At 57.8% G+C, this 25,880-nt stretch overlaps 2 protein-coding genes across 2 annotated transcripts; both read left to right on the top strand.

Moving 5' to 3' along the window:
• The first annotated feature begins 67 nt into the window (after nucleotides 1–67).
• METTL1 (methyltransferase 1, tRNA methylguanosine) lies at nucleotides 68–5,834 on the top strand. Its single transcript, XM_077838455.1, has 6 exons — nucleotides 68–210; nucleotides 2,020–2,186; nucleotides 2,864–3,048; nucleotides 3,608–3,721; nucleotides 4,654–4,755; nucleotides 5,339–5,834. Exons 1-6 carry the CDS (start codon nucleotides 131–133, stop codon nucleotides 5,501–5,503), a joined length of 813 nt encoding a protein of 270 aa, XP_077694581.1. The 5' UTR covers nucleotides 68–130; the 3' UTR covers nucleotides 5,504–5,834.
• Nucleotides 5,835–12,532: 6,698 nt separating this feature from the next.
• CYP27B1 (cytochrome P450 family 27 subfamily B member 1) lies at nucleotides 12,533–20,166 on the top strand. Its single transcript, XM_077838784.1, has 9 exons — nucleotides 12,533–12,736; nucleotides 15,367–15,557; nucleotides 16,640–16,836; nucleotides 17,024–17,224; nucleotides 17,682–17,845; nucleotides 18,111–18,277; nucleotides 18,607–18,688; nucleotides 18,937–19,134; nucleotides 20,053–20,166. Exons 1-9 carry the CDS (start codon nucleotides 12,533–12,535, stop codon nucleotides 20,164–20,166), a joined length of 1,518 nt encoding a protein of 505 aa, XP_077694910.1.
• Nucleotides 20,167–25,880: the final 5,714 nt, after the last annotated feature.

The raw sequence follows: 25,880 nt of genomic DNA, 5'->3' as shown, positions 1-25,880 counted from the left end.
GGCCCTTTAAAGCTGGCGCGCGCGCGCTGGTGCTGGCGCGTTTCCTGTGACGTTTAGTTCCCGCGACTCCAGCTGTGGCCGCGCCGGCTCCACGTGGGTCGCGGGCCCGGCGCGGGGTCCCGGCGGCGCCATGGCGGGGGCCCCGCCCCAGAAGCGCTTCTACCGGCAGCGGGCTCACTCCAACCCCCTGGCGGACCACACGCTGCGCTAGTGAGTGGGGGGGAGGTCCTGAGACCCCCAAGCCCCCTGACCCCCATCCATCGAGCCCTCGCCCCCATCCCGGGGGCCCCCTGACCTCCCGCCCCATTGAGCCCCATATGCCCTGGGGAGCCCCCCAAGACACCTGACCCACATACATCGAGCCCTCCCCCGCATCCTGGGAGCCCCCTGACCTCCTGCCCCATTGAGCCCCATATGCCCTGGGGAGCCCCCCAAGCCACCTGAGCCCCATACATCGAGCCCGCCCCCGCATCCTGGGAGCCCCCTGACCTCTTGCCCCATTGAACCCCATATGCCCTGGGGAGCCTCCCAAGTCCCTTAACCCCCATACGTTGAGCCCTCACCCCCATCCCGGGAGCCCCCGATCTCCTGCCCCACTGAACCCTATATGCCCTGGGGAGCCCCATTCATCGTGCTCCCCCTTCCCATTTTGGGGTCCCCTGATCCTGTATTCACTGTGCCCTGGGGGAAGCCCCTGATCTTACCCTTCCTCATCCTGAGGCGGGCGTCCTGAACTCTCTTCCTCTGTAGGAGCCCTCGTGATTCCCGCCCCCCACCCCCATGAGAGATCCCCGGAGCCAGGGGAGAACCCCCTCACCTTGAACCCTTTGTGTATCCAAGCAGCACCCCCCAACCCTGGGGAACTAATCTTTCTGTCCCAGCTCCCAAAGGGACCAAAATAAATATTAAATGGGAGAGAAGAGATGAGCTGCTTCCAAATCCATAAAAAGAAAAGGAGGACTTGTGGCACCTTAGAGACTAACCAGTTTATTTGAGCATAAGCTTTCATGAGCTACAGCTCACTTCATCAGATACAAGTCCTCCTTTTATTTTTGCGAATACAGATTAACACGGCTGCTACTCTGAAACCTTGCAAATCCATGCGTCTTCCAGCCGGCATGAAGTGTTTGCCAGAGTGCAAGTGGCGTAACCCAGCTGGGTTTGTCTGGACTAGGATGTGCAAGAATGCGTTAGCTGACTTTTTATAAATCTGCGTAGACAGGGAATGTTCCCGTCAGGTACTCGCTGGTGGAGCTGAAGTTGCACCTAGGCTAGCATGTGTTTAAAAGGTTACCCTGAGGCTAGGTTTACCCGACCCAAGCTTGTGCCAGCACAGTGTGTCTGTTAAGGGGTGTGAGGAGCTGTGATTCATGACCGACAGTCCAGTAAAAGCCTGAATGTCGTTAGACAGACAAAATCCTGCTTTTATCGGTATGGCTTGTCTTGCTCGGGGAGGTTGAAACAAGCTCTATCAGCAAAAGGGCAGTTTTGCCCATAAAAGCAATATTTGCTTCTAGGGCAAAGCTTTCCAAGTGTTGACTTGACATGGCTTTATTGACTCTCTTGTTCCAACAACATGCATTTAAAGCTTACTTGGGAGGACTCCTAAGAGGTTGCTGGTGATGTCCATGTGTTAGTATATTTACATACATCTTTCAGAGTGTTTAAGAAAACACTGTAGATTTGTTACTTCCTGAAGCTCCTCTTTGATGTGGTGTTAGGTTGCAGGGAAAGAGATAGTTCCTGCCCAAAGAGCTCACAAGTCAGAGAGGAATTGGGACAGTTGGGTGGAGAAACACCATTTAACGCCCAGTTAGATTAGCTCCACCTGATTCATTCCCCGGGGGCAGGATTGGTCCCTGAAATCTTTCGGTGTTTGTCCAGCTTGAAATGGTCCAAGCAGGACATATTTTTAGCCCATTGGGAAGTTATTGCACAGCTTAAACCTCCCCACTAATCGAATAGCTGCTTTCCTATTCTCTCTTTTAATCCAGCTTTGTCCCTGTTCCTCTCTTTTAGTCCCACAAAACCTGAGGAAATGAACTGGGCTGAGCACTATCCTGAGTTCTTCGCCCCGTTGACCAAAGATGACCGTCACGATGACCCGAAGGACTCCGAGGAGAGAGTGAAGCCAGCGGCGCAAGTTGAATTTGCTGATATTGGCTGCGGTTATGGGGGCTTGTTGGGTAAGTTCCCAGGGATGCTTTTCCGTCGGTCTGGACGCAGCAGGTTCTAGGTGGGCAGGTGTGGTCAAGGCTGCCTTGGAGGGACAGTCCTGAGAGGAGTGCGGGTTTGCTCCGTGAAGCCTCTTCCTTCTCCAGATTCGGGTCCATGCCTGACTTCACATCTCGGGTACGTCTCTCTCTGTTGACAGCTACGTATCCCAGAGTACGTGGTGTGGAACTATGCATGCTTAGCTGAGGTCTAGCGCTGACTTACCAGTGGAACTAGCTCCTTGGTTTGTTCTGCGCAGAGCCCAGACCCGATGCGGGAAATCGGAAACCGGTTGCACTGTCGGTCGTGTGGATCAAGGAGAGCTGGTGACATGGGCTGTCTCACCCTGGTGTCCCTATAGATTCTGTGGCGCAGAAGCTGCTGTATCCATAACTGTGCTGCTCTGGTTAAGTTTAACATGCTGTGATGAGCAAGGGTTGCAATCCTGAAAGGTGGCAAGTTGTTGCTCTCAGCCCCAGGCTGCTGCTGCTGCCTCTCCCCAGGCAAGTGGGAATGACCTGTCTGATACCCTAGCTCCCGTCTTGGGAGGCAGGTAGCCGCTCTGGGGTTTATTGTTCTGAACAGTTGCCTCTGTCTGGGATTCTCCGGCTCTGAGAGCAGATGGTAGTTCCTCTTTTATCTTTTACAGTCGAGTTGTCTCCCCTCTTCCCCAACACCTTAATGCTGGGCCTGGAGATTCGAGTGAAGGTCTCGGATTACGTCCGCGACCGGATCCAGTCTCTGAGAGCATCCCATCCCGGGCAGTACCAGAACATCGCCTGTGTCCGCAGCAATGCCATGAAGCACCTGCCCAACTTCTTCCACAAGGGGCAGGTGAGGTGCCAGGGGCCTTGGGGCTCCGCCACTGATGTCCCAGGCAGTCATATAACCTCCCGCTTTCAATCCTTGCCATCCTTGGGGAGCATGCAGCCCTCACTCCCCACCTCTCAAATCCTGGGAAGATGATCTATAAGCTTCAGTAAGAGCCCCATCACCGTGGTGTCTGGGCACCCCTTCGTCTATTCCCATTTGAAGGAAAGTCGCTCTTGAACGAAAGGCTCTTTAGTTTCCCACTTGAAAAGAGGAAACCCCAACCCTGAATGTGCTTTAAACAAGCTGTAACTCAGTGGGAAAAACCCTTCTCCCAAATTGGTCCTGGAGACACTGATGCTGGCTGGGGGCTGTTCCCATAGCTATAGTAACACCCCTCCTGCCTGGGGAGGGATAGTACTGATAGGGTTAACGGTCCCAGGAGGATGGGGCTGGTCAGCCAGAGAATGCATCCATGGCCATGGTGATCTCAGTGGGGCGAGGAGGCGTTGGCGCTGCTGGCTACGGAGACTTGTAGGGCTCACCATCTCCACACTCCCGGGCTTGCCCCCTATGTTTGCAGCTGGCCAAGATGTTCTTCCTCTTCCCGGATCCGCACTTCAAGAAGACTAAGCACAAGTGGCGGATCATCAGCTCTACGCTGCTGGCCGAATACGCCTACGTCCTGCGCATCGGGGTGAGTTGAGATCGGTCACTGGCCGGGGGGCGGGCAGAGGCTTTCGTGGGATCTCTGGTTAGGGGAAGCCTCTCTGGCTGGGGACTTAGCCACGGCTCAGCAGGCAGGAACATTCTGTCCTCAACCAACAGAGTCTGTAGGTCAAACCCAGCAGTGCCCCAAGGGCATGGTGAGTAAGCCCCACTTACTGCATGGGTCCCAGCACGGAGGGGTTGGCCTTTGCCCTGCTTCCTGCAGAGCTGTGCTGGGAGGGCTTCCTGTTGGCAGAGTGAGCCCATTGCCCGCACAGCTCCCACCTGCCCGTTCATGACTTAGCTGCCTCAGGCAACCCGTCTGCTCCTCCCTGTGCCGTCACTGTGGGTTCATAACCAGCAGATCAAACTGGGGCGATGAATAGGCGTGGGCCCCACCCAGCCCGGCTGCGTGAGTAACAGGCAAATACGCTAACATCTCCCCATGGTGCAGACCCCGGGGGCAGGGCTATGGTTGCCAAACCTCGATGATTGTCCTGGAGTCTCTAGAAATGAAAGATGGATCTTTAAGTGAAGATGATGTCGTATGATGAAACATCCAGGAATATGTCCCACCAAAATTGGCAACCGGGGGGGGGGGGGGGCGGGAGCAGAGGCGGAGAGCATAATTGCCTTGGCTAATTAGAGTTGGCACCTCTAATAGTTAGGGAGAAAGTCCCTTGACCACAAGCTGCTCTGTACAGAGATTACCCTCCTTCCCGTCCGGGGCCCTGAGGTTTTGGTAGTTGCGGAAAGTTTCCTTCTATGGCATGAGCCGTTTGGGTTCTTGGGTTTTACTGCCGCATGGCTGGGATGGGGCCATAGGTGTCCCTGCATAGGTATCCAGTGGCCCCTCCACTCTCTTTGATGGGCTGGTCCCAGCTACGTGGATCCTCAGGCTACTCCCTCCCTCTTGCGCAGGGCCTGGTGTATACCATCACTGATGTGGAAGAGATGCACGAGTGGATGGTTGGGCACTTCAGTGGGCACCCGCTCTTTGTCCGGGTGCCCTTGGAGGACTTGGTAAGCGCGAAAGTAGCGGGTGCTGGGAGGGGAAGGAGCCCGAAAGGGGAATGTTTGCACTACCCGGGGGCCTTGCACCCATCCTGGGCTGACTCAGTCTGCAAAAGTTTCTTCCCTTGTCCTGGGGTTTCCAAGAAGCCCACAGAAACTGGAAAGTGAAACCTGGTCCCACACCAAAACCTCTTCTCTCTTTTTCACGTTCGCACGCTGGCTGCTTATTGCATGGTTGAGTTGAGGGGAGGGTGTGTGCTGTTGCTAGGGAGCCACCCCCCCCCGCATCTGTCCTGTTGCTAGGGAGCCCCCAGCGATGGACTTGAGTAGGAGACGCTGGATTTCAGGACCCAGCCAGCTTCCCCTGTTGCCGCTTGGCTGGTGGATGGACCAGCTGTCCCCAACACAGAGCCAAGCAGGGCTGGTTGCCGTTGGCTCACATGGTTTGATGCCTGCTTGGGTCTAATTTCCCTGCAGGGACAGGGGGCTGCCGGTCTGCGTGCCCGTTATGCTGGAGACGAGCCAGGCCGATGGGGAAGGGGAGGCATTGGCCGGTCGGCAGCTCACGCGGTAACGGCCCTTTCTCCAACAGGGCAGCGATCCCATCGTGGGGCGTCTGGGCACCTCCACCGAGGAGGGAAAGAAGGTCCAACGGAACAGTGGCAAGACCTTCCCTGCTGTCTTCCGGCGCATCGAGGACGAAGCCCTGCAGGGGGTTCCAGGCACAGAGCAGTTCCAGGGGGCTCCAGACACGTGACTGTGGACCCGAGAGACAAATCATCATGGACCGTGCCGTGCAGCGTTCCAGGGAGACCTCTTCCCCCTCCCCTGGTGCTGTTGGGGCAGACGGGCTGATTGCTTGGCCTGGAGCATGAAGCTCACGGGAGCCCTTGATGTCTTGAATACGGAGAAGCTGGCTCCTCTCCTAACGAGAAACGCATAAGGAGTGTCCCAAGCATCCCCTTGGGCTCTGCCTGCTGGTGCCCATGAGCTCCTGGCACCGTTGCTTTTACCTCTGAGACTCTGCCAGTCAGGGGCGGGCTGCAGCTTCACTCACACTCGATTTCTGAATAAAGCTTGAGCTCACAGTCCCGGCCGGACTCTCTGTGGGTCGCTGTGGGGCGGTTGGATGGTGTCCCGGCTCCTGCCAGGGATCTAGTGGTAAAGAGGGGCTTGGAAGTGGCACTAGGTGTCAACCCTGCGGGCTCACCCTGTTCCCGTCCTGCAACCTGGCTGCTCCTTGAACCACCTGATGCGGTGCGGCTGCCCTGTCTGTTCCCAGCCAGGACTCCCTCTGGGCATCTCCCCTCCAGCCCAGCCAGTGGGCGAGGGGAACCATCCTGGGCGAGTGCTAATGGTGATTTGCTGGCTTTAGTCTCCTGCCAGGTGAGACTGTGGGGAGCCATGCGGGTGTCTCCTGCCCCCTGCCAGGGGGCTGCCGGAGGGACAGTTTCTATGAGAAACGGGGTGGGGACATGAGCTTAATCCACCAGGGGATCCTAGCACAGCCAACAGCTGTGGAGATGGAGAAGCCCACTTAGGCTTCCTCTTGCTCAGATGAGGCTCTTTGGGGCAAGGACTGTCTTTGTTATGTGTGTACAGCCCCTAGCACGGGTGCCTCCTGCCCTCAGCCTAGGCCCTGCTATTACCACCAGCTGAACCTGTGACCTGGCCTCAGTCTCCACACTCCTGGGGTTTTCTAACTGTCCCCCTCACTGGTGCAGGTCAGATGTACACCCTACCCACACAGGCTTAAAACAACACAGTTCCACAAAGGGTCCAGCAAGCGGGTCTTCCCTGAGGTCTTCCTCAGAGAGCCGCCCCCTACGTTTGCCCACGCTGGTGGAGTCGGAGGTCCCATTCCCCAGGCTACTAGGGAGTGATCCTGGCTAGCTGACCCAGCTGCAGGTCCTGGTCCATCACCCGGGTGGGATAACGCAGCCTGGGTGGGGCTGAGCTCACCTGCTTTTAAAGGGCCATTAAACCTTGTAACAATCCAACTCTTGTATTGTGGATCTTCCCCATGCATGCCCGAAGGGTGGTACCGGCTACTTCTTTCTCCTTCCCCTCCCCAGAACCAGTACTTTGTCCAGTCTGTCTGTGCTTCACCTCCCTGCTGGCTGATCCCGTCTCCCCTTTTGCCTGCCCTGGAGCATCATGCCAGTCCTGGTTGCTAGGCACTGACTCCCGCCATGGCTGCAGCTTTGGTCTCTCCAGCCATGGGCTGCAGGACCCTGTTTGGGGGGAGGAGGGCTGGGTTGCAGTCCCTAAGGGGGTGAATTCCATTGTTTTGCCTGCGCAATGAGCGTAGCTTCCTGTGTTGCAAGTTGGGTAATTCCCAAGGATCTGGCCGGGAAGGTGGGCCAGGCAGGGTGGGTCGGGGGTGGAGCCTGGAACTTCCCAGCCAGGAGCCTTCCAACAATCAGCCTGATAAATACAGAAACTGAGCGAGCTGTTGCCTCATGCAGGGAAAACCATGGCCTGGAAGCGCTTAAGCCCATGCAGATCTTCTGGGGCTAGGATGAGGGGCCTTTGCTCTGGAAGGGGTAGGGGGGGAATTATCAGCTGCCCAGTGAAAGGGGCAGTCACTGATTGCAGCTTGGAAGGTCACGGAGCGTAGCCACGAGAGGGAAGTGTCTCCGGTTGGCTCTGCCTGGCCTGGCGCTTCCCGAATGTGGTCCCAGTGGGCTGCACCCCTGGGCCACCGCCCCTTGCATCAGGCGCCTGGCTGAGAAGCAACCCAGCACCTGGTTTGCGGGGTCCTGGCCCCAGAGAGATGCCGGGGGGCTGCCAATAGAGGCTGCACTGCTAAGGAGCAGAGCAAGGGTCTCTGGAGCTGTGCTGCCAGCAAGCCAGCTGCAAACTCCCCAGCGCACCCGAAAGGGTAGAAGTTAAGAAATGTCCCTTAATGGAAGGCAGGGAACGGAGTGGGCTCTGACTGAGAGCACCAGTAATGGACCATCAAGTAGAAATGCTTTCTGTTGTGCCTGGGGAGAATGCCGGTGCGGTAAGAAGGACTCGCTGCCTGGCCTCAGCACGGCTCCCCGCGCCTCTTCATGTCAAGTGGCCGTGGGCTGCTCGCCCTGGGTCATGGTTTCAGATGCATTTTCCCGGCTTTGAATGGGGAAGTGGAAGGGGACTGCAGCCTTGAAGAGAGATGGGCCCGGCTCAGAGTGGAGACGACATACACGTGGAGAGCCACGCAGCGTGGCCAGCGCGCTGGCAGGTTGTCGCTGTTGGCGTTTGGGGGCTTGGTGGGGTGGGGTGGTTGGCCACTAAGTCAGCGCTGTGGGAAGGGGCAAGTTGTTGGAGTGGGGGAATTAACCCTTTGGGAAATCAGGCCAATGGCTGTCAAGTTGGGCCCCCAACATCGCTGGCCATGTAACGAAGCCTGCAGCCTGTTACAAAAGGCCAGATTCTCCACTGTAGCTTGGGCAGCTCTTACACCCGTGCAAAAGTGGGGTGAGTTTTTCTCATTCTGGTTTAGCAGTGTCTACACTGGAAAGTGGACTCGGATTAAGGGAGGTGTGAATGTAAAGCACAATAGCTGTTCCCGTTGGACAAGCCATGGTATCCCCCCCCACCTTGCACTGATGGAAACGACTCCACCAGCGGAGAATTGGGGCCCAGAGCACTGGATCCTCACCAGGTGGATGCTTTTCCGTTTAAATCCACAATGCTGGTTTTGTTGTTTGCAGAGCTGAAAGACTGCCGGCTGCCCTGAAGTCTTACTAGTCCGGCCCCGAGACAATGTGCTTTCCCGCTCGAACTGGCTGTCCAACAGCAACCTGAGCTCTTGACTCTTTCACCATGCCACGGAGAAGCAGAAACAGGAGTGACTTTTATTGGTCTTTCTGCAGTTATTGCTTTGGTCCCAATTGCCCTTGGGCAAGGTCCTGCTGTCAGGGTCAAATTAAGGCACTCTGGGGCCCTAGCCATCTCCTTCATGGAGTCCCTCACAGCCCTGCCCCCAAGCTGTGGCTGTACCCCTCTTCATGGAGGTGGGTTTCAGCATTAAGACGAGTGAGGCAATTCACGCTTCCTGGAGCCATTGTTTCAGGCTCTCTGCAGACTCAGGCAAGCAAGAGGTGCTGGTTTGTGGAGCCTGGTCTACACTAGAAAATTAGTTCGGCATTACCACGTCACTCGGGTGTGAAAAATCCACACTCCTGAGTGGTGTAGTTAAATCGACCTAAGTCCCTGTGAAGACAGCGCTAGGTTGATGGAAGAATTCTTCCAGTGACCTAGCTATCACCTCTCGGGGAGGTGGATTACCTAGGCCAAAGGGAGAACCCCTTCTGTTGGCATAGGTAGTGTCTACACTGAAGCTATGCTGTTGTAAACTTTCACGTGTAGACAAGCCCTCAGGCAGGCATCAGTTGCCCTTGGATCAGGTTTTCAAGCTTTCCTTTTGCTTCCGGTGGGGAGGGGGGAAATGGAACATCTGGAGAAACACAGCTGGCAAACTCAAGTCATGACCTCCTAGCGCTGCATGATCTGCAGTTACTCACGGCGCTGGATTACTCACGGCTGCATGGATCGTAGGGTGCCCAAATACCCTCGGGTCTCCTTGACAGCCTGTTCGGGGCTGGATTCTGCTCTCAAATGGGCAAAGCCCAGAGGACGTCAACAGAGTTCCCGTTGATTTGTTCCCTGTGCGACTGGATCTGGCCCCCTGCCGCTGTGCACAGGCGGGCTCCTCCTCAGGCGTGGTGTAAGAGAGGAGACTGGTTTTCCCACTTCCCCCCCATGAAAGGAATGGGGTACACAGTGCCCAGAACTGCTGCTCTTGCCACCCCTGCTTTTGGACAGGCAACTTGGAGTCAGGGGGCGGAACTCGGAGTCAGCTGCTACCCACCAGCTGATGTAAGGGCCTCCCAGGGGAAGAGGGGCTTGGACTGTAATGGCAATATGGTCTAGTGGCCGCGGGCACAAGACTGGGCAGCCAGAGAGGCAGTTTGTCTTCCCAGCTCTGCCACTTGACCGACCCCCGTTTCCTCTCTGTGCCTACTTCCCTTTGCCCGACTTTCCTATTCCGACTGAGAGGGAAGGGACTGTCTCTTTAGCCGTTTGTTCGGCACCCAGAACCACAAGGCCCTGATCTCTGTTGGGGCCTGTAGGTTCTGCCATCATAGAGAGGAGAAAACCCAGACGAGCCCATTGCTCCCGCCCTGGCTGGGGATGGGGGAATAGACGGACAAGCTGCGACCTGATGTCTTCCCTGAGTAGCAATTTCTCGCACACCAGCTTCCTCTGCCATTCATGCGCCAGCCGTTGCTGTCGTCACTACCTGACATGCCCAGAACGCAACTGGATATAAAGACAAGCTGAGCTCTCTTACTTCAACTCATTTGCACAGCGGCTAGGTGTGATCTCTGCCCTGGGCTCCCTGTCCAACGGGTCATGCCCAACGTCGGTGCCCGTCATGCTGTGAAGGGAAGAGCCTGATGGCAAAGGGGTGGCACAGAGTTAAGTAGCAGGCTGGTTGGCACAGCTGGTTTTTACATTGGCATAGCCAGTTGCTGCTCCCAACAGGGCAAAGCCCTGGAAGTGAAGCTATCAAAGCAGCAGCCAGGTCTCACTCTGTCGGATTAGCTCTTTCAACATCAAGTACGCTTGGCACACCTGCTTCTCTGCGCTCACATGCAGGCCTTGCCCATGCTGGCATTGCAGATGCTGCGCCAGACCTCAGCCCCCCCACCCCCGGGCTCTAATAATGTGGTGAGATGAGTCCTCACCATGGGCCTCATCCCCTCTGATTGTGATGGTCATGTTATTGCTGAAGGGCGCCGATCCAGGATCAAGCAACAACCCATCCCAGCCCCGGGCATCCTGCTCTCTTGTTTCCTGAGATCTAAAGGAGGCGTGTGCATTCCTGAGTTTTCATATCATCCTCGTTCTTATTTATCCAACTCTCCTCACTTCCCGACAGTGGAACAGCAGCTGGAGCCATGGGGAAATGTCGATCTGCTGCTGGCACAGAACAAGAAAGGGATCAAGCCTCCTTTTCCAACAGGCCGTCCCCTCGGCCTTTGAATAAGTCACAGTGGCAGGTATCCTCAGCTGGCTGGGACCGTTCCTGAGCTCTGTAGGACTGAACCCCTGGTGCCTCATTCATGGACCAGGACCCCGTTGTGTCAGGCGCTGTACAACAGACACAGGGGGAAAAAAGATGCTTTCTACCCCAGACAGCTTCCAGTCTACGGAGCAGCCCCGCTTCCGAAGTGCACCTTGGGAAAGTACACGAGCACACACGCACATGCATGCAGGCATACACACACAGACGCACGGCCGTTCAGGCACCCGGTCAGCCTCTGTGGGAAATGGAGTGAAAGAAGTGACTCCCCTACCTTGGGGCAGACCCCCCCCCCCATTTTGTACACACTTTTTTTGTGGGGTGCAGCTCCTTGTTGCAGGAGCTGCTGCTCTCTTCCTTCCCCATGGAGCCCGGGGAGCGGAGCGACACATCTGTAACAAAGGTAAAACACTCCCGCCCCTGTTTGTGCCTTGAGCTCATTCATGTGCTCGGTTCACTGGTCTGAGCCCTTGGACGGGGGAAACTTTTCCCTCTGCCCTGTTATGAAAGCAGCCCCCCCCCATCCCAGTCACTGAACCAGAGTGAATGAATCGGCCTCTCCCTCTGCCTTTTAACCCCCAGCCTTGCAGCCGCCCTGGAGCTTGCTGCTTTGCGCGTCACCCGCTTGCCCCGCCCCTGCGTCCTGTTCGCTTTCATTCATAGATTCCTAAATTCCAAGGCCTGGTGCGATCATCTCGTCTGACCCCCTGGATACGACGGGCCAGAGACCTGCCCCCTGAATAATTCCTAGGGCGGATCTTTTAGAAAAAACATCTGGTATTGACTGAAAAAAATTGTCCGTGATGGAGAATCCACCACGACCCTGGGTAAATGGTTCCAATCATTACCTTCTCTCACTGTTAAAAATTTACTCTTCCCTAGCGGTCCCGGTGCCAATGGCCCATCTCCCCCTCCCCACACCATATGCCCCGTCTCCCTCCGTGCCCATCTCTCCTCCCCACCTAGGGTGCCCATCTCTGCCTATCTCCCTTCTCTCCAGGAGCCCATCTCTCACCCCCTGTATGTACCCATGTACCCATCTTTGCCCTCTCCCCCAGATGCCCATAACACTCCTTGATGTAGCTATTACCCCAGGTACCCCTCTTTGCCCCCCTAGGTAACTATTACCCCAGGTACCCTCCACTTCCCCCCAAGTACCTATTACTCCAGGTACCCCTCTCTGCCCTCCAGGTACCTATTACCCCAGGTACCCCTCTCTGCCCCCCCAAGTATCTATTACCCCAGGTACCCCTCTTTGCCCCCCCCAGGTAACTATTACCCCAGGTACCCCTCTCTGCCCCCCAGGTACCTAACTCCCCTGCCCATCTCTCCCCTCCTGCGTTACCCACCTCCAGATACCCACTCTCTGCCCTCCCTTACCATCCCGGGGCCCATCTTTCCCCCCCTCCCGTTCAGAAGCATCTGCCCCTTCGCCGGAAACCCACGTGGCGAGCACATGGCTTGCTTCCGGCACCCCCTTTTCCCAGCCGAGCCCACCCCGCGTTCTGATTGGGCAGCCGGGACTCCTATGCAAACGAAGAGAACGCTGACGCAGGTAAGGGAGGGCGGGGTTTGGTAACGAGGATGCAGGGGGCGTGGCCTCCCTGGCTCCATGTGTCCCATTATAAATAAAGCCAGAAAGATGCTCCAGGACTTCATCTGCTCCTCTGCTTTCTTCCTCCATCCACTTTCCAGCTGCCCTGAGCCAGGATGCCTCAGACCCTCAAGCTGGCCAGCAGGGCTTCCCTGCTCTCCAGGGGCTTCCCAGAGATCTGGGCTGAGCTCGGCTTCAAGGCACCAGCCAGAGTGACCAAGACCCACAAGACCCTGGAGGACATGCCAGGACCCAGCGCACTGGGCTTCTTCACGGATCTCTTCTGCAAAAGAGGGCTGGCCAGGCTGCATGAGCTACAGGTAAGGAGCTTGCCTCCGTGGCTACTTTCCCACCTTGCTGCTCGGCACACAACCTCTTACTTTCTGCATCAGACTAGTTGGTCTTGTACTATAAAGGGTCTACCAATGTATGGGGTGCGTGGAATTACTGAGCTTTAAATAGATCCTGTCTTTAGTGAACATCGTCATAGGATTTAGGACCAGGTTTCCCAAAGGGTCTGGATCAAAGCTTCCACTGAAGAATTTCCCGTCACTGCCACAACAGAAACTGCTGGACATTTAATAAAAAAAAGTTCTAGCCAGGGTTTTCAACTAAGTCAATGGGAGTTGGAGGCTCAAAATTCATTGAAATTCAAGCCCTGTTTATAAATCCCAGCCTAAAAACGTGAGAGTCAGGACATTCAAAGGTGGCAGTCCCCATAAATATGTACAGTTGTATTTTTGGTTACTTCTCTATGTCATTTCAATGTGTGACTTGCAGTGAGGGAAACAATAGGTGTACAGAGGTGTACACAGATTAAGGTTTCAGAGTAGCAGCCATGTTAGTCTGTATTCGCAAAAAGAAAAGGAGGACTTGTGGCACCTTAGAGACTAAAATTTATTTGAGCATCCGATGAAGTGGGCTGTAGCTCACGAAAGCTTATGCTCAAATAAATTTGTTAGTCTCTAAGGTGCCACAAGTACTCCTTTTCTTTTTACAAATTAAGGTGTACATGAACTCGGGCTTTACCCCATATGTGTCCCCACAGGCTTGCAAAAATCGATTGACGTAACATAGGTTTACCAGTAATCAACACATTCACTCGTTAGTCTAACCCTCTGTAAATTGACATTGATTCTGGGCCACACAACTCTTAGTCACTGGGCTGCGGAAACAGTGAATTTCATTTGCAGCGTAAATTAATGGCACCCTTTAATAGTGGCTTTGATACATAAAGGGGAGCATTGTATCGCATATTGCTAGTTCGGCTGCATAAGTTATGCAAACTTTATTTTCTGTTTTTTTTTAAAAGACCCACAGGATGTGCAATATAGCAGGGCTAACCTTGAGATCCGTCATATCAATTTTCTGACCCGTGTGTGTTTTACATTGTTGGTGTTGGAGGAGGTTGTTTTTGTTTTGTATTTAACTCTTTTTTTTATATGAAAGGAAAGAAAACAAAAATGGGGGGAAATACCATTGGGTAAACTTTATTCACGGAGAGAATTTGTGCTATTCAGTCCCATACCGTCTGAGTAAACTCCCTATAGAAATCAGTGCTTTCTTGGGATTCGTTCATAAAGTTCCCCAAAATTGTGAATACGCCCCACTTTGGGAATAATTTTTAAACGAACAAACCAAATCATTGCGTTCTTTCGCCTCTTTGCGACCGCACGTCTCCTGCTTGTGTGGCTCTGCAAACTTGCGTGCAGATATCTACGGGTTTTAAAAAGTACTGGTAATCGAACGGCTCCCTGCGTGCACTGCGGCTCCTTTTTAACCCCACTTCCAAACTTAGCTAAATGAACATTCCCCCCTGGGGATGAGCCATCTGCCGAATGGTACACGTGAAAGCTGCGGTCTTTGAGTTATCTACGTGCAAAACCCATTTCTTTTAAAGCCTAAAGCTATTTAGTCTTCCCCTCACCCCAGCTCATAACCCCAAAGGGGCTGGGAGTGGGATTTTGTGCAGTAAGATGCAGCAAAATCCATGTATGCCTCAGCCCGAAAGCTAAATTTTCCAATAAAGGAGTGGAAAACAGAGGGTCAGAATGGAGAGACTGGCTTCAGCAGAGCACTGATTAAGTACTATGCAGGTGTTCCAGCTGCCTTTGAACCTCGCGCGGCGTATTTGCAAATCCAGATATTTAAACAGACAAGAGCAGGCTGGTTTCGCGGCCGCTCTTGGTTTGCCCAACGGTCTCATGGTGCATAGCATGAGGAAGTTGGACAGATAGCAATAAAACCTGCCTGTATGGGAACTAGGATTTGGTGTTTTTAACCCCATGTAACACAACCCCCTTCCTGGATGGAGAAACTAAATATCCTCGATTACATGCGCTGACTGCATCGAGCCCTGATTGCATTCCAAGCAAATGAGGCATCGTTTCCCTCTCGACTTTCTCTCTCTTCCTTGCGGGCTCAGGGGAACGAATCCCCAGTGGAGTCTCGTGGCTGAGGCTGGAGGGGAAGGAGAGCTCTGAATAACGGGGGCTCCTGCAGGGCAGAGTCTAGCCGGCAGATCACTGACCCTCTCCGAGCTCGATTTCTGACAACGTCTGCCCAGACGTTCCTGTAAGGTCCCGATCCCTGGAAGCCCGGCTTCCCCAGGTCGAGCTGCGGTGAAACACAAGGGTTTCATTGGAGTCAGTTGCAGTTTGTGGCGGCCAGCAGCCAGGGAATGATCCATCCTGGAGGATAGCAGGAGGGGGTGCAGGATGGAGCTGGGTGTATAGGCTGCGGATGGCAGGGGAATAGATCCCTATAATGCACCATTGTCTCATGGCTCTGTCCACCCTGCCCTTAAAGCGCCCACATGTTCTCGTTGCTGACCTGTAACCACCCAGCGAGGACAGCCTGGTTCTAACCAGTTCAGCCTGGCCCAGCTGGTGACAAGAGCCCAGCGAAGGCTCGGGGCTTGCTTGACGAATTGTCTCCTCTTCCCTCCTAGATCGAAGGGAAAGCCAAGTACGGGCCGGTGTGGAAAGCCAGCTTTGGGCCTATCTTGACCGTCCACGTCGCGGAGCCCAGCCTGATCCAAGAGGTGATGAGACAAGAGGGCAAACACCCCATCCGCTCCGACCTGTCCTCCTGGAAGGACTACCGGGCGTGCCGCGGCCATGCGTACGGGCTGCTCACTGCGTAAGTCGGCTACTCTGCCACCCTCCGACGTGGGCGTGGGGGCCACGCTGGGTCGGGCCGGGGCCGCAGGAAACATCCTAGGACCCACCGGGTCCTGGAGACACCAGGCAACGCCATGATCCGCTGCAAAACACACTGATTTTTTAAGGCTTGGATTTTGCCCAAGGGAGTTAGGGGCTCAAATCCCATTGACAGTCACCTGACTCCCTGAAAATTTCCCCCCTCAACTATTTGGGTTCTGGGTAGTACCTAGGAGCCCCACTCCTGGACCCGGTGCCGTACAGAGAAGAAGCAAACCAGAGAGCTCCCATTGTGGGTGTCAGACAAGAGCGGAGGCGAGGGAGGGGTGCGGGAACCAAACGAAGCGGGGCTTAGCAGAAACTCAGATGTCTCTCTGCCTGCCGCTCGCCTACCGGTGCCAGGCGGAAAAGGAGCCAAAAAAGAGCCCCAAATGGGGAGACTGTGGGGGTCACCCCCTCTCCTGGGGGATCCGTCCAGCGCACTTGCTGACTCTTCCCTCGGTGGCTCTGTGCTAAGTGGGATCCGGCTCCCTCCAGGCTCCCCCATCCCTGCGGCCTGATGCTGTCTCCGCAGGGCCCGGCAGGTCCTGGCCCAGAAGCACATCTCCCAAGAGCTAAGGCTTTGCGCAAGCCCCTGCAGAGGCGTGAGTCAGGCGAGAGGATTGTGTTGGGCCGTGAGTCAGCGGTGTGACTCAGGCTCCCGGGTTTCTCATCAGCGGGGCTGAGTAACTGGCAGAGGGTGTGCAGGCCCGTGGGCTAGCCATGGGAGCCGCTTTCCCAGCACCGCAGGGCCCCTGCAGGTGGGCTTGCTGCTGGCTTGACCACCGTGGGAACTGACTAGCGGGTACACTGCGTCAGAGCCGGCTTCCCCCCTCCCCCCATCCCATGACCCAGGAAGTGCGCCTCAGCCCTGCCTGAGGGGGGCGCTGTGTCTAAGAGGCGGCGAGATGTCGGCTCCCCTTAGCCGTCCACGGCAGAGATTAGCCCAGGGGTGGCGTGGGCAGGCTGGCCCTTGAACCCTGCTTTCCTGGGGGGGTAACCGGGTCTCTCTGGCCCTACCAGGGAAGGCGAGGAGTGGCAGAAGATCCGCAGCACCCTTGGCAAACACATGCTGAAGCCCAAGGAGGTGGAGTCGCACACGGGGACCCTGAACGGCGTGGTCAGTGACCTCATCCGCCGGCTGCAGCACCAGCAGAGCCGCCATGGGCAGCACGTGGTCCAGGACGTGGCGGGCGAGTTCTACAAATTCGGCCTGGAAGGTGCATGTCTGGGGCAGTGCCTAGGGTGGGGGCGGGGCTGGGGCCCCTGGGAACGGAGGGGCACATTCTGCTCAGAGATCGGAGACGGATCGGCCTGAGACACACCCCCCCCCCAGCCCCAGAAACTCCGCCCCCCCCCCCCCCGGGGGCCTCATGTCTCTGACTCTCTCCGGGTTCGTTTCCTTAGGCATCTCCTCGGTGCTCTTCGAATCCCGCATCGGCTGCCTGGAGCCTGAGGTGCCCAAGGAGACCGAGACCTTCATCCGCTCCATCAACCGCATGTTCGTCATGACCCTGCTCACCATGGCCATGCCCAAGTTCCTCCACCACATCTTCCCCAAGCCCTGGAAGATCTTCTGCGAGTCTTGGGACTACATGTTCGCTTTTGGTGAGCGCTGCTGGGCCCAGGCAGCCTGGGTTGGCTGCTTGGGTGGGTGTGTGCGTGCCCATGCCCAACTCCCTGCCCGAACTTCAGCCTCATTTCCCCTGGGGCAGGAATCCGGGCTGTAGATCTGGAGCAAAGATCGGGAGGCAACTGCAAAGAGATTCCACGCCCCGGAGCGAATCAATCATTGCTCAGGGTATTAGCTTTAGCATTAGCAATTAAACTGGAATTAACACCGCCACTGATAAACCGCGGTTGAACCGGGGGCAATTAAGACTTAGGGACTTTCAAAAGGAAATTAGAGGCCCACCATTCAATTTTGGTGGGCTTTGGGCACCAGAATCCCTTGAGCTCCTCCGAAGAAGCCTGGTCTAGCATTGGTTCTGTTGGAAAGCCAGAGAAGTGGGGAGAAACTCTCAAGCCCAGGCTGTGGGGCTGACCTGTGTCCGTTCTCTTCCAGCTAAGGGCCACATCGACAAGCGAATGACCGAGGTGGCAGAGAAAGTCTCACGGGGGGAGACGGTGGAAGGCAAATACCTCACTTACTACCTTGCCCAGGAGAAGCTCTCCATGAAATCCATCTATGGCAACGTGACCGAGCTGCTGCTGGCCGGGGTGGACACAGTAAGCGCCGCGGGAGTGTCTGGCTCGAGGGCTCGGGGCAGTCATGGCTGGAAGGCAAAGGCAGCTCTGTTGCTAGGAGTTCTGCTTATCCTCGGGGATTGAATCCCTGGGGAACTGGGCTGGGGGGCCATGGCGGCTGCGTGGAAGTGATTCCGGCGCCCAGAGCATAGATGGATCCCAGCTGGGGACGCCCCGTTTTCCCTCCAGCACCGATGGCAGGGATCCAGCCTCTTCCTAACCCTCTCTTGCTCCTCTGCCCCTGCAGATCTCCAGCACCCTGTCCTGGAGCCTGTATGAGCTGTCCCGTCACCCCCGGGTGCAGGCAGCGCTGCACGAGCAGATCACTGGGGTGATGGACGGCGGCGCCATCCCGTCGGCCGCAGACGTGGCCCAGATGCCCCTGCTGAAGGCGGTGGTGAAGGAAGCGCTGAGGTGAGCGCCGCTAGGAGGCGGGTCAACCAGGGCTGGCTCTGCTTTCTCGCCCAGGGGCTGTGGAAGGACATGGTGCATCTGCTGGGAGCTTGCAGGCTGCCTGGGGTGGTGGGATCCCCGAGTTCATCCGTCCCTCCTGGAGCTCAGCCCCCAGAGCTGGGAGGCTAGTGCCTGGAGTGGGGACAGAGCAGCTGCCCAGCCGTTCCCCTGCTGGGAATGAGCCCAAGGCCGGGTGCGGGGCTTGAACCCGCAGCCGGTCAGCTGCAGCGTGAGGCTGGATCACGGCTCCTGTGACTCACCTCCGGCCGTGTCCCCTTCTCCCCCGGCAGGTTGTACCCGGTGATCCCCAGCAATGCCCGTGTCATCTCCGACCGAGACATCCAAGTGGGAGAATATCTCATCCCCAGGAAGGTGAGTGGAACTGACTGCCTGGCTAACGGGGTGGGGAGGGAGTGAGGGGGCTGACCTGGAAGCGGGGACATCTCCTCCCCAGCTGTGACTTGCCACCCCCGAGCTGCCTTAGCGGGAGACAGTTTGTAGCTGAGGGGATTTCTCCTTGGGGTGGGGGTGTCTCCTCCCGCACCCCGCTCACGTGGCATGGTGCCCACAGTGCCCACGTCTCACCCTGCAGCCTCTTCCTCTCTGCTCCCCCCTCGCAGACCCTGATCACACTCTGCCACTACGCCACCTCCCGGGACGCCCGCTTCTTCCCCGAGCCCGACTGCTTCAAGCCGGAGCGCTGGCTGCAGAAGGACGCCACGCACCACCCCTTCGCCTCCGTCCCCTTCGGCTTCGGCAAGCGCAGCTGCATCGGGAGGCGCATCGCGGAGCTGGAGGTGCACCTGGCCCTGGCCCGGGTGAGTGCCGGGGCCGAGCCGTCCCTGAGCGTCGCGGTGGCAAAACATGGCTCCTGGGGCCGGGGCGGGGCCTCCTAATTCCTGTTAAACTGCATCGGTACCAGCCCCATAGCCCCCCTCATTGCATCGGTACCAGCCCCATTGCCCCCATCTCCCACTGCATCGGTACCAGCCCCATTGCCCCCCTCTCCCACTGCATCGGTACCAGCCCCATAGCCCCCCTCATTGCATCAGTACCAGCCCCATAGTCCTCCTCATTGCATTGGTACCAGCCCCATAGGCCCTTCCCCCACTGCATTCCTACCAGGCCATAGCCCCCCTCTCCCACCACATTGGTGCCAGCCCCATAGTCCCCCTCTCCCACTGCATCAGTACCAGCCCCATAGCCCCCCTCATTGCATCGATACCAGCCCCATAGTCCCCCTCATTGCATCGATACCAGCCCCATTGCCCCCCTCTCCCACTGCATCGGTACCAGCCCCATTGCCTCCCCCCACCCACTGCATCGGTACCAGCCCCATAGTCCCCCTCACTGCATAAGTACCAGCCCCATAGCCCCCCTCATTGCATTGGTACCACTCCCATAGGCCCTTCCCCCACTGCATTTCCTACCAGCCCCATAGTCCCCCTCTCCCACTGCATCAGTACCAGCCCCATAGTCCCCCTCATTGCATTGGTACCAGCCCCATACGCCCTTCCCACACTGCATTCCTACCAGGCCCATAGCCCCCTCCCCCACTGCATGGGAACCAGGCCCATAGCCCCTTCCCCCCCCCCCCCCGCACTGTATTCCTACCAAGCCAATTGCTCCCTCTCCCCCCACCCCCGTGCACTCCTCCTGGGCCGACTGCATACTCCCCTCCCCTCCCGCCAGCCTTGGAACAGCTGGTGCTAATCTGCCCCCCTCTCTCCTGGCAGATTCTGATGCACTTTGAGGTGAAGCCGGAGCCAGAGGGGGGCCCGGTCAGGCCCATGACCCGCACCCTCCTGGTGCCCGAGAAGGACATCAACCTGCAGTTTGTGAGCCGCTAAGGCGGGCGGAGATGGAACCGCTGGCCCTGGGGGTGGCCGGGCCCCCCATGGGGTGATGGGCCCCGTCCGAGCGGTTTGGCCCCAGATCAGAGTCAAGGAAAGGAGGGGCTGGTGCCTCAAAGCAATGCACTCATCCCTGCTCCGTGGGATGGGGAGGGCTGTGTGACACGGCCGGCCATGGCGTGGAAAAAGAGCTGTGTAACAAATCTGGGGGGGGCCTGGCGTGGCTTCCTACCCACCCTCCGCCCGGGCTGTCCTCCCTCCTGAACCTGGAGTTCCCCTGAACACAGAGCAAGGCGGAGCTGGAGTGGCATTCCCAGAACCAGCGCCTCCTCCAGGCAGCATTCTGCAATGCAATTCGTGTGTGCGCCTGGCTCTGCCGTAGCCAGGGCAGCAGCCCTGCAGAGCACTGAGCCAAACTGCCCAGCAACCTGCCTCCGTTGGTTCGAATCCCCAGGGCAGCCCCAGGACCCCGTCTCGGCCTGTGTACGTCTGGGCATGTAACGGGAAGGAGCAAATCTGGACCCACCTGGCCTTGGAGGAATGGTTCTGATGCTGATCAGTGACTCAGGTCCGCCTCCTCCACCGGTGTAAATCAGCATAGCTTCGCTGATTGACACCGGCTGAGGATCAACTCTTGGGGTCCTGCAAAGAGTTGAAAGGGATGTGCTAAGGTTTGTTCTCGTTAATAATCACTTTAAACACTCCCCTTTGAAGCACAGTGCCCCCTATTTATATTTATTGCCTGTAACTTATTCATGGTTCTCGGGAGCCAGCAATGTCTGAAGCTGTGTGGTTTTTTTTTTTTCCAAGCCAGCCGCGAGGCTCTCTGTATTTAGGGCAGCTGCCACGTGAATGTCTCTCGCCTGCCGGCACGGAACTATTTGCCTGCAGCTGTTGCTGGTGCTTTGATATTTAACAGTTATTTATTATTCCCTGGAGAATAAATATGACTCTTTTTTTTAAAAAAAAAACAAAAACCCACCGTTTGGTGCATTTGTGGGTTTGGGATGAAGATGCTGGATGGGAAAGGGGGTTGGGTTGGAATCCAGGCAAAAAGCACCGAACCCTTCATCGTGCGCTGTACAATTCCAAAGTAGCACTTAGCATTCCCAGCTGGGATCAGGGTCCCTTTGGGCCGGGCACTGCAGGGATTGTTTGTACGAGGTGGGAGGGGAAACTGAGCCCCATGCTGCGTCTCGTAACATAATACACTTCCTGAGTGGTTAAGCGCTCCGATTTGCTCCCTGGGTGGAAATCTCTTCCAATTAACTCTCCTGGCAACTCGGATTTAAGGATCCACCTCCTAACTCCCCCAGCCCCAAGCAAGCGGCTGGAACCGGTTGCTGAGTGGATGTTTCAAGGGCTGATGCGTCCCACCCCCGAGGTGGGCGCATTAGAGGGACAGTTGAATGGCTCCCGCTTTTCAGAAGTGTTGACCAGGCCTCACCCCCTCTGGCACCTCTACCAGAGAGCTGGAGGGTGCCAGAAGAAGGTGCCATCTGGCACAGCAGGGGCCCCTTGCTATGGGGCATGGGGCTCATTGCAGTGGTCCAAAAACCGGGGCGGGTGGCTCCGTGCAGCAAAAGAAGGCTCAGGTGTGGAGAGCTCTCCTCTGCTTCTGGTCAGCCAGGCTGAGGGAGGACATTGCTAGCAGGGTGAGGGCAAAGATGCCCTGCACCAATGGTAGGCGGGCCAGACCCCGGGTCTAGCTTCACCAGCATCAAGGTCATCAGGCCACAGCTGCCCATTGAGTTCAAGGGGATGGGCTGGCTCAGAGGAAGGGGCATGAAGCCTCCCCCCCGCCCCCAGTGGACAGTACTGGAATAACTTGCCCTGTGGGGCAGTTGCTTCCTCCTCTCCTCCCAGTGTCTGAAAGCTGGTGGGAGGGCGGTGGATTGTGCAGGGCGGGTGGGGCCGAGGGGGCATTAAGTCCAAGGCACGAGGCTGGCGTGCAAACAGCTGGGCACACTGCTGGCAGGGTGAGGCCCCAGCAGCCGCACCACCAGGCCGAGCACCGAGTGGCATCCCTGCTCCATTGCCGAGCCATTCCTGCAGTGCTATGATGATGGGAACCCCCCCCCCACCCCAACCGCCAATGGTGATGACTAGACTGCCCCCGCCCCGACATGTCCCGAACACTCCCACCTCCTGGGAGAGCCCCGCAGGCTGGCAGCTGCCTACGAGGAAATCCCTGGAGGTTCCTCATTCTGCCCTGGCTGCTGTGACACCAGAGGCGTGAGGCGTTATCCGGCCTAGTGCCCGCCGCGGGCAGGGCAAGAGAGCAAAGAGACCCCCCCCTCGCCCCGCCATGCAGGTCGGAAGCCTGGAGGAGGCCCGTCGGTCTCCACAATTCGCCAGGGCCCACCTGCTGCAGGGGACAAGGGAGCGGCTCCTCGTCCCCCTGGATCTTCCGGGGGCGCAGGGACCGTGCAGCATCACAGCTGTGCCAGGGCAGCCGTGCGGAGCAGTGCCCTTGGGGCGGCAGGGTGCCCCCGGAGGCTGGTGGGGAAGATTGCCGGGCCCTCTCGCGCCCGTAATGACTGAGCCCAGAGGATGCCCCAGCAGGGGAGGGGGCAGCTGCTGCACGTGTCAGGGAGGGATGGGCATGAGGCAATGGGGCTTGGCAGACGGGGCAGCTGCAAAAGTGCAGGGGCTCTGGGACGGACCTGGCTGGCTGGGCTCAACCCCCCCACCCCCGCCCCATTTCCTATGCACAGGGAGCCATCCCTGCGCTTGTGGACATGCATTTGTGACACGGGGCCAAGCCTTCATGCCCACAGTCCCTTGGCTGCAGGTCCCCGTCTCTGGGGCTGTGGGTGCCCTTGGCACGGGGATCCCAGCTCTGGAGCACCGGGGAGAATCCACCGCTAGGAACAGGGGTGGGTGCTAGTGGTTACACTCAGCCCCTGGTGGAAGTGATGGGCACCCACATCTCAGGGCCCGAGCACCTGGAAAGGAGCAATGCTCAGAATCAGACTGCCCCCTGGTGTAACCCCCTTGATTTCCACGGCTCCCCCCATCGCATTGCACAGGGCTCACCAGCAGAGAGGGACTTGCAGCCTCAGCCGGGCACCGCCCACAGCAGGAAAGGGAAGGGCCCCGCTGCCGTTTCCCAGAAGCGGGGCAGTGGGTCACAGGTGCGGCAAGGGCTGGCTCAGTAGATCAGTGAGCTGGGACCCAGCTGGCACCTGCTTGACGTTTCCCTCAGGGCTCCGCTTCCCGTGGGGCAGCTCGGGAAGGCCAGGGCTGGTCTGGGCCGTGCTCCCAGGCCTGGCGCTGCCCATCCTGCCCCATCTCTGTGTCGTATTTACAGGGCAGCCCATATCCAGGCACTCATTACAACCGTCATCCGCATTTGGTGCCAGTTCCACACCCACCTAGCTCAAATCAGGGGACCTGCTGGAAGGATGCTCCCCCCACCCAGCCCTTGAATGTATGATCCAGCCCTGGGCTCCCCCAGCTCTGCCAATGCCCCTCAATGCCAACTTGCAGCCCCCCCGGCTAGTCCCCCTGGGCTTTGGCACGGCTGGCTGCTCCCAAGCAGCACCCCAGTCCCCGTTGAGTTGGCTGCAGTTTCATCCTGGAGTTTTGCATGCCAGCTGACAGGCACATGAGGTTTCCCCGGGAGCGTTTGCCCCGGTGCCTGGTGCACAAGCGAAAAAACATCACATCTCCTGAGCCAAGGCTCATGTGTCCTCGCTCACAGCCGGCCTGACTGCAGCCAACAACAGGGGCCACTGGCTTCAAGCCCGCAGGCACAAGAGGTTGGATTGAAGCCCGGCAGGCATCTAATCAACCCTTGGCCTCTTTCCACACAACCCCCGTCATGTGTGAGCACTCATTGGAACTGCTCACTGGCAAGGTGAGTAGATTCCCCCCCCCACCCAGCCCTTTCCATATTCCCATGACTCCTGGAGCTCGAGGCTTTAAGACAAACACAAGACACAGCAGCGCTTCTGAAAGCAAGGCCCTTGTTTAAACCCCCCTCCCCCCAGCGACTGGGGTAGGAGAGCTAAGCTGCACACACCACCGCTACGCACGGCAATCTTGGCTGTCCAGTGCTCTGTCTGACCCACTGGGCAGCGTGCCCGCCAGGTCTCCCTGCCACACCTGAACCCTGGGGATAGGAGCCTGTTACTAAAGTCTGGTGCTGCCACTCAAGGAGCTGATGGATTTAGCACAGCAGGGCCCACGTTCAAGTCCCCAGGGCAGTGTTACATGCAACCCAGGCTGAGGTGCTGTGTCCCATGGAAGATCAGGCCGCTATGGGGTTTCACGTGCCCCTGCCCCTCTGGCAGCTAGGGGTTTAATTGCTCTGCATCACCTCTGATTGCTGCATGGATGTTTTTCCTGGTAAAACATTCACGTGCCCTGGCTTGCTCTTTCTTAGGCGCCCGCCCCCACCCCCCCCGCCCCATCCCGTGCCAGGCCCCTGTTAATGCCACACCAGGGGACACAACCGACGTCAATGGCCTGGGACTCTGGACCAGCCAGGGCACACTTGTGGGCTGGGCCCGTGACACAGCCGGGCCCCTGTGACGCTGGCCCAGCCGTGCGAGGAGAAGCTGACGGTGCCAGTGGACTTGGCTCCCCGCAGGGCCAGGGTTACTCGGCAGCAGCCCTCGCCCCACTCTTTCACCCAGTGCTTGGCAAACGCTGTGCCCCCCTGTTGGTAGCAAAAGGCAGCCCCATCACCTGGGGGGGGGGGGGGGGGGACCCTTCCATGAGCTGGCACCAGCCGGGCCCGGGGTGGCCACCGATGCGGGTACCCCGAGGAAGGCGGGATCGAGTCCCACTGTACTCCAGGCCAGGGGGAGGCTGCACCTCCCTGCAGGGGGAGCCATGTGACGTGACTGCTCCCCAGGGGTGCAAATACAAGGGCAGCTGGCTGAGCACCGGGCGCTCGGAGCCGCCAGTGCGGGGCTGGGGCTGAGGTGGGTACATTAAGCCCTCCCCTGCCACGGACCCCCCTGGGCATTTGGCGAGGCCAGTGGCAGTGCTATTAGTTATCTAGCACCAGTCAGGAGCAGCCCCCAGCCAAACACGGGGGGGGGGGGGGATCCTTTCTCATGCCCCCAGATGTGCTGCCAAGAGTGAGCCAGCAACAGGCACCTGGGGATGGGGGGTATAGGAGTCATTGAACTACCGTGTCCTTTGGTGCAGCATCTCCTGGGGCTCATGTTCCTTGGAGTGCACCGGGCAGCCCCCAAACGCTCAGCAAAGTCCCAGGGAAGGGCTGGCTAAGGGGCATGACCCATTGCACACCTGGGGAGGGGCTGGACAATAGGGTCCGCCCGCCCCCCCGGCGAGGCTGTGCCCAAAGGGTTAATGCCCCCTCCTACCCCGCTCCTGCAGGTGCACGGGGTGGGGTAGCAGTGTGCCACTGGCTGGCGGGTGGCAGCGGTGGGTCACTATGGGGCAGGGTAATAAAGACCCCAGTGCAAAGGCCTCTGGGTAACGGAGCGCTCTTTCACTGCTGGCCCATGCAACTTGCCTCTGCCAGCACCTCCTCGAGGGGGCAGAGGGCCCAGGTTGGCTGGGGGCCTGGGCAGCGCTCCCTGACTGCCTCTTCCAACAGGATTTAGCCGAAATATTTGTTGGGGGAAAAGAGAACGAGTTTGCTTGGCATGGAGGGAAAGTTCCACTGACGGCCACTAGATGGTGTTGCGGCTTCAGCACCAACCTCATGGCAGGGGAATGGGTGTCAATGT

The sequence above is a fragment of the Eretmochelys imbricata genome, chromosome 20 (genome assembly GCF_965152235.1).
Source record: "Eretmochelys imbricata isolate rEreImb1 chromosome 20, rEreImb1.hap1, whole genome shotgun sequence".
In the NCBI taxonomy this organism is placed as follows: domain Eukaryota; kingdom Metazoa; phylum Chordata; order Testudines; family Cheloniidae; genus Eretmochelys; species Eretmochelys imbricata.
The sequence above is the reverse complement of the archived record's forward strand: the minus strand, read 5'-3'. Positions and strand labels throughout refer to the sequence as shown.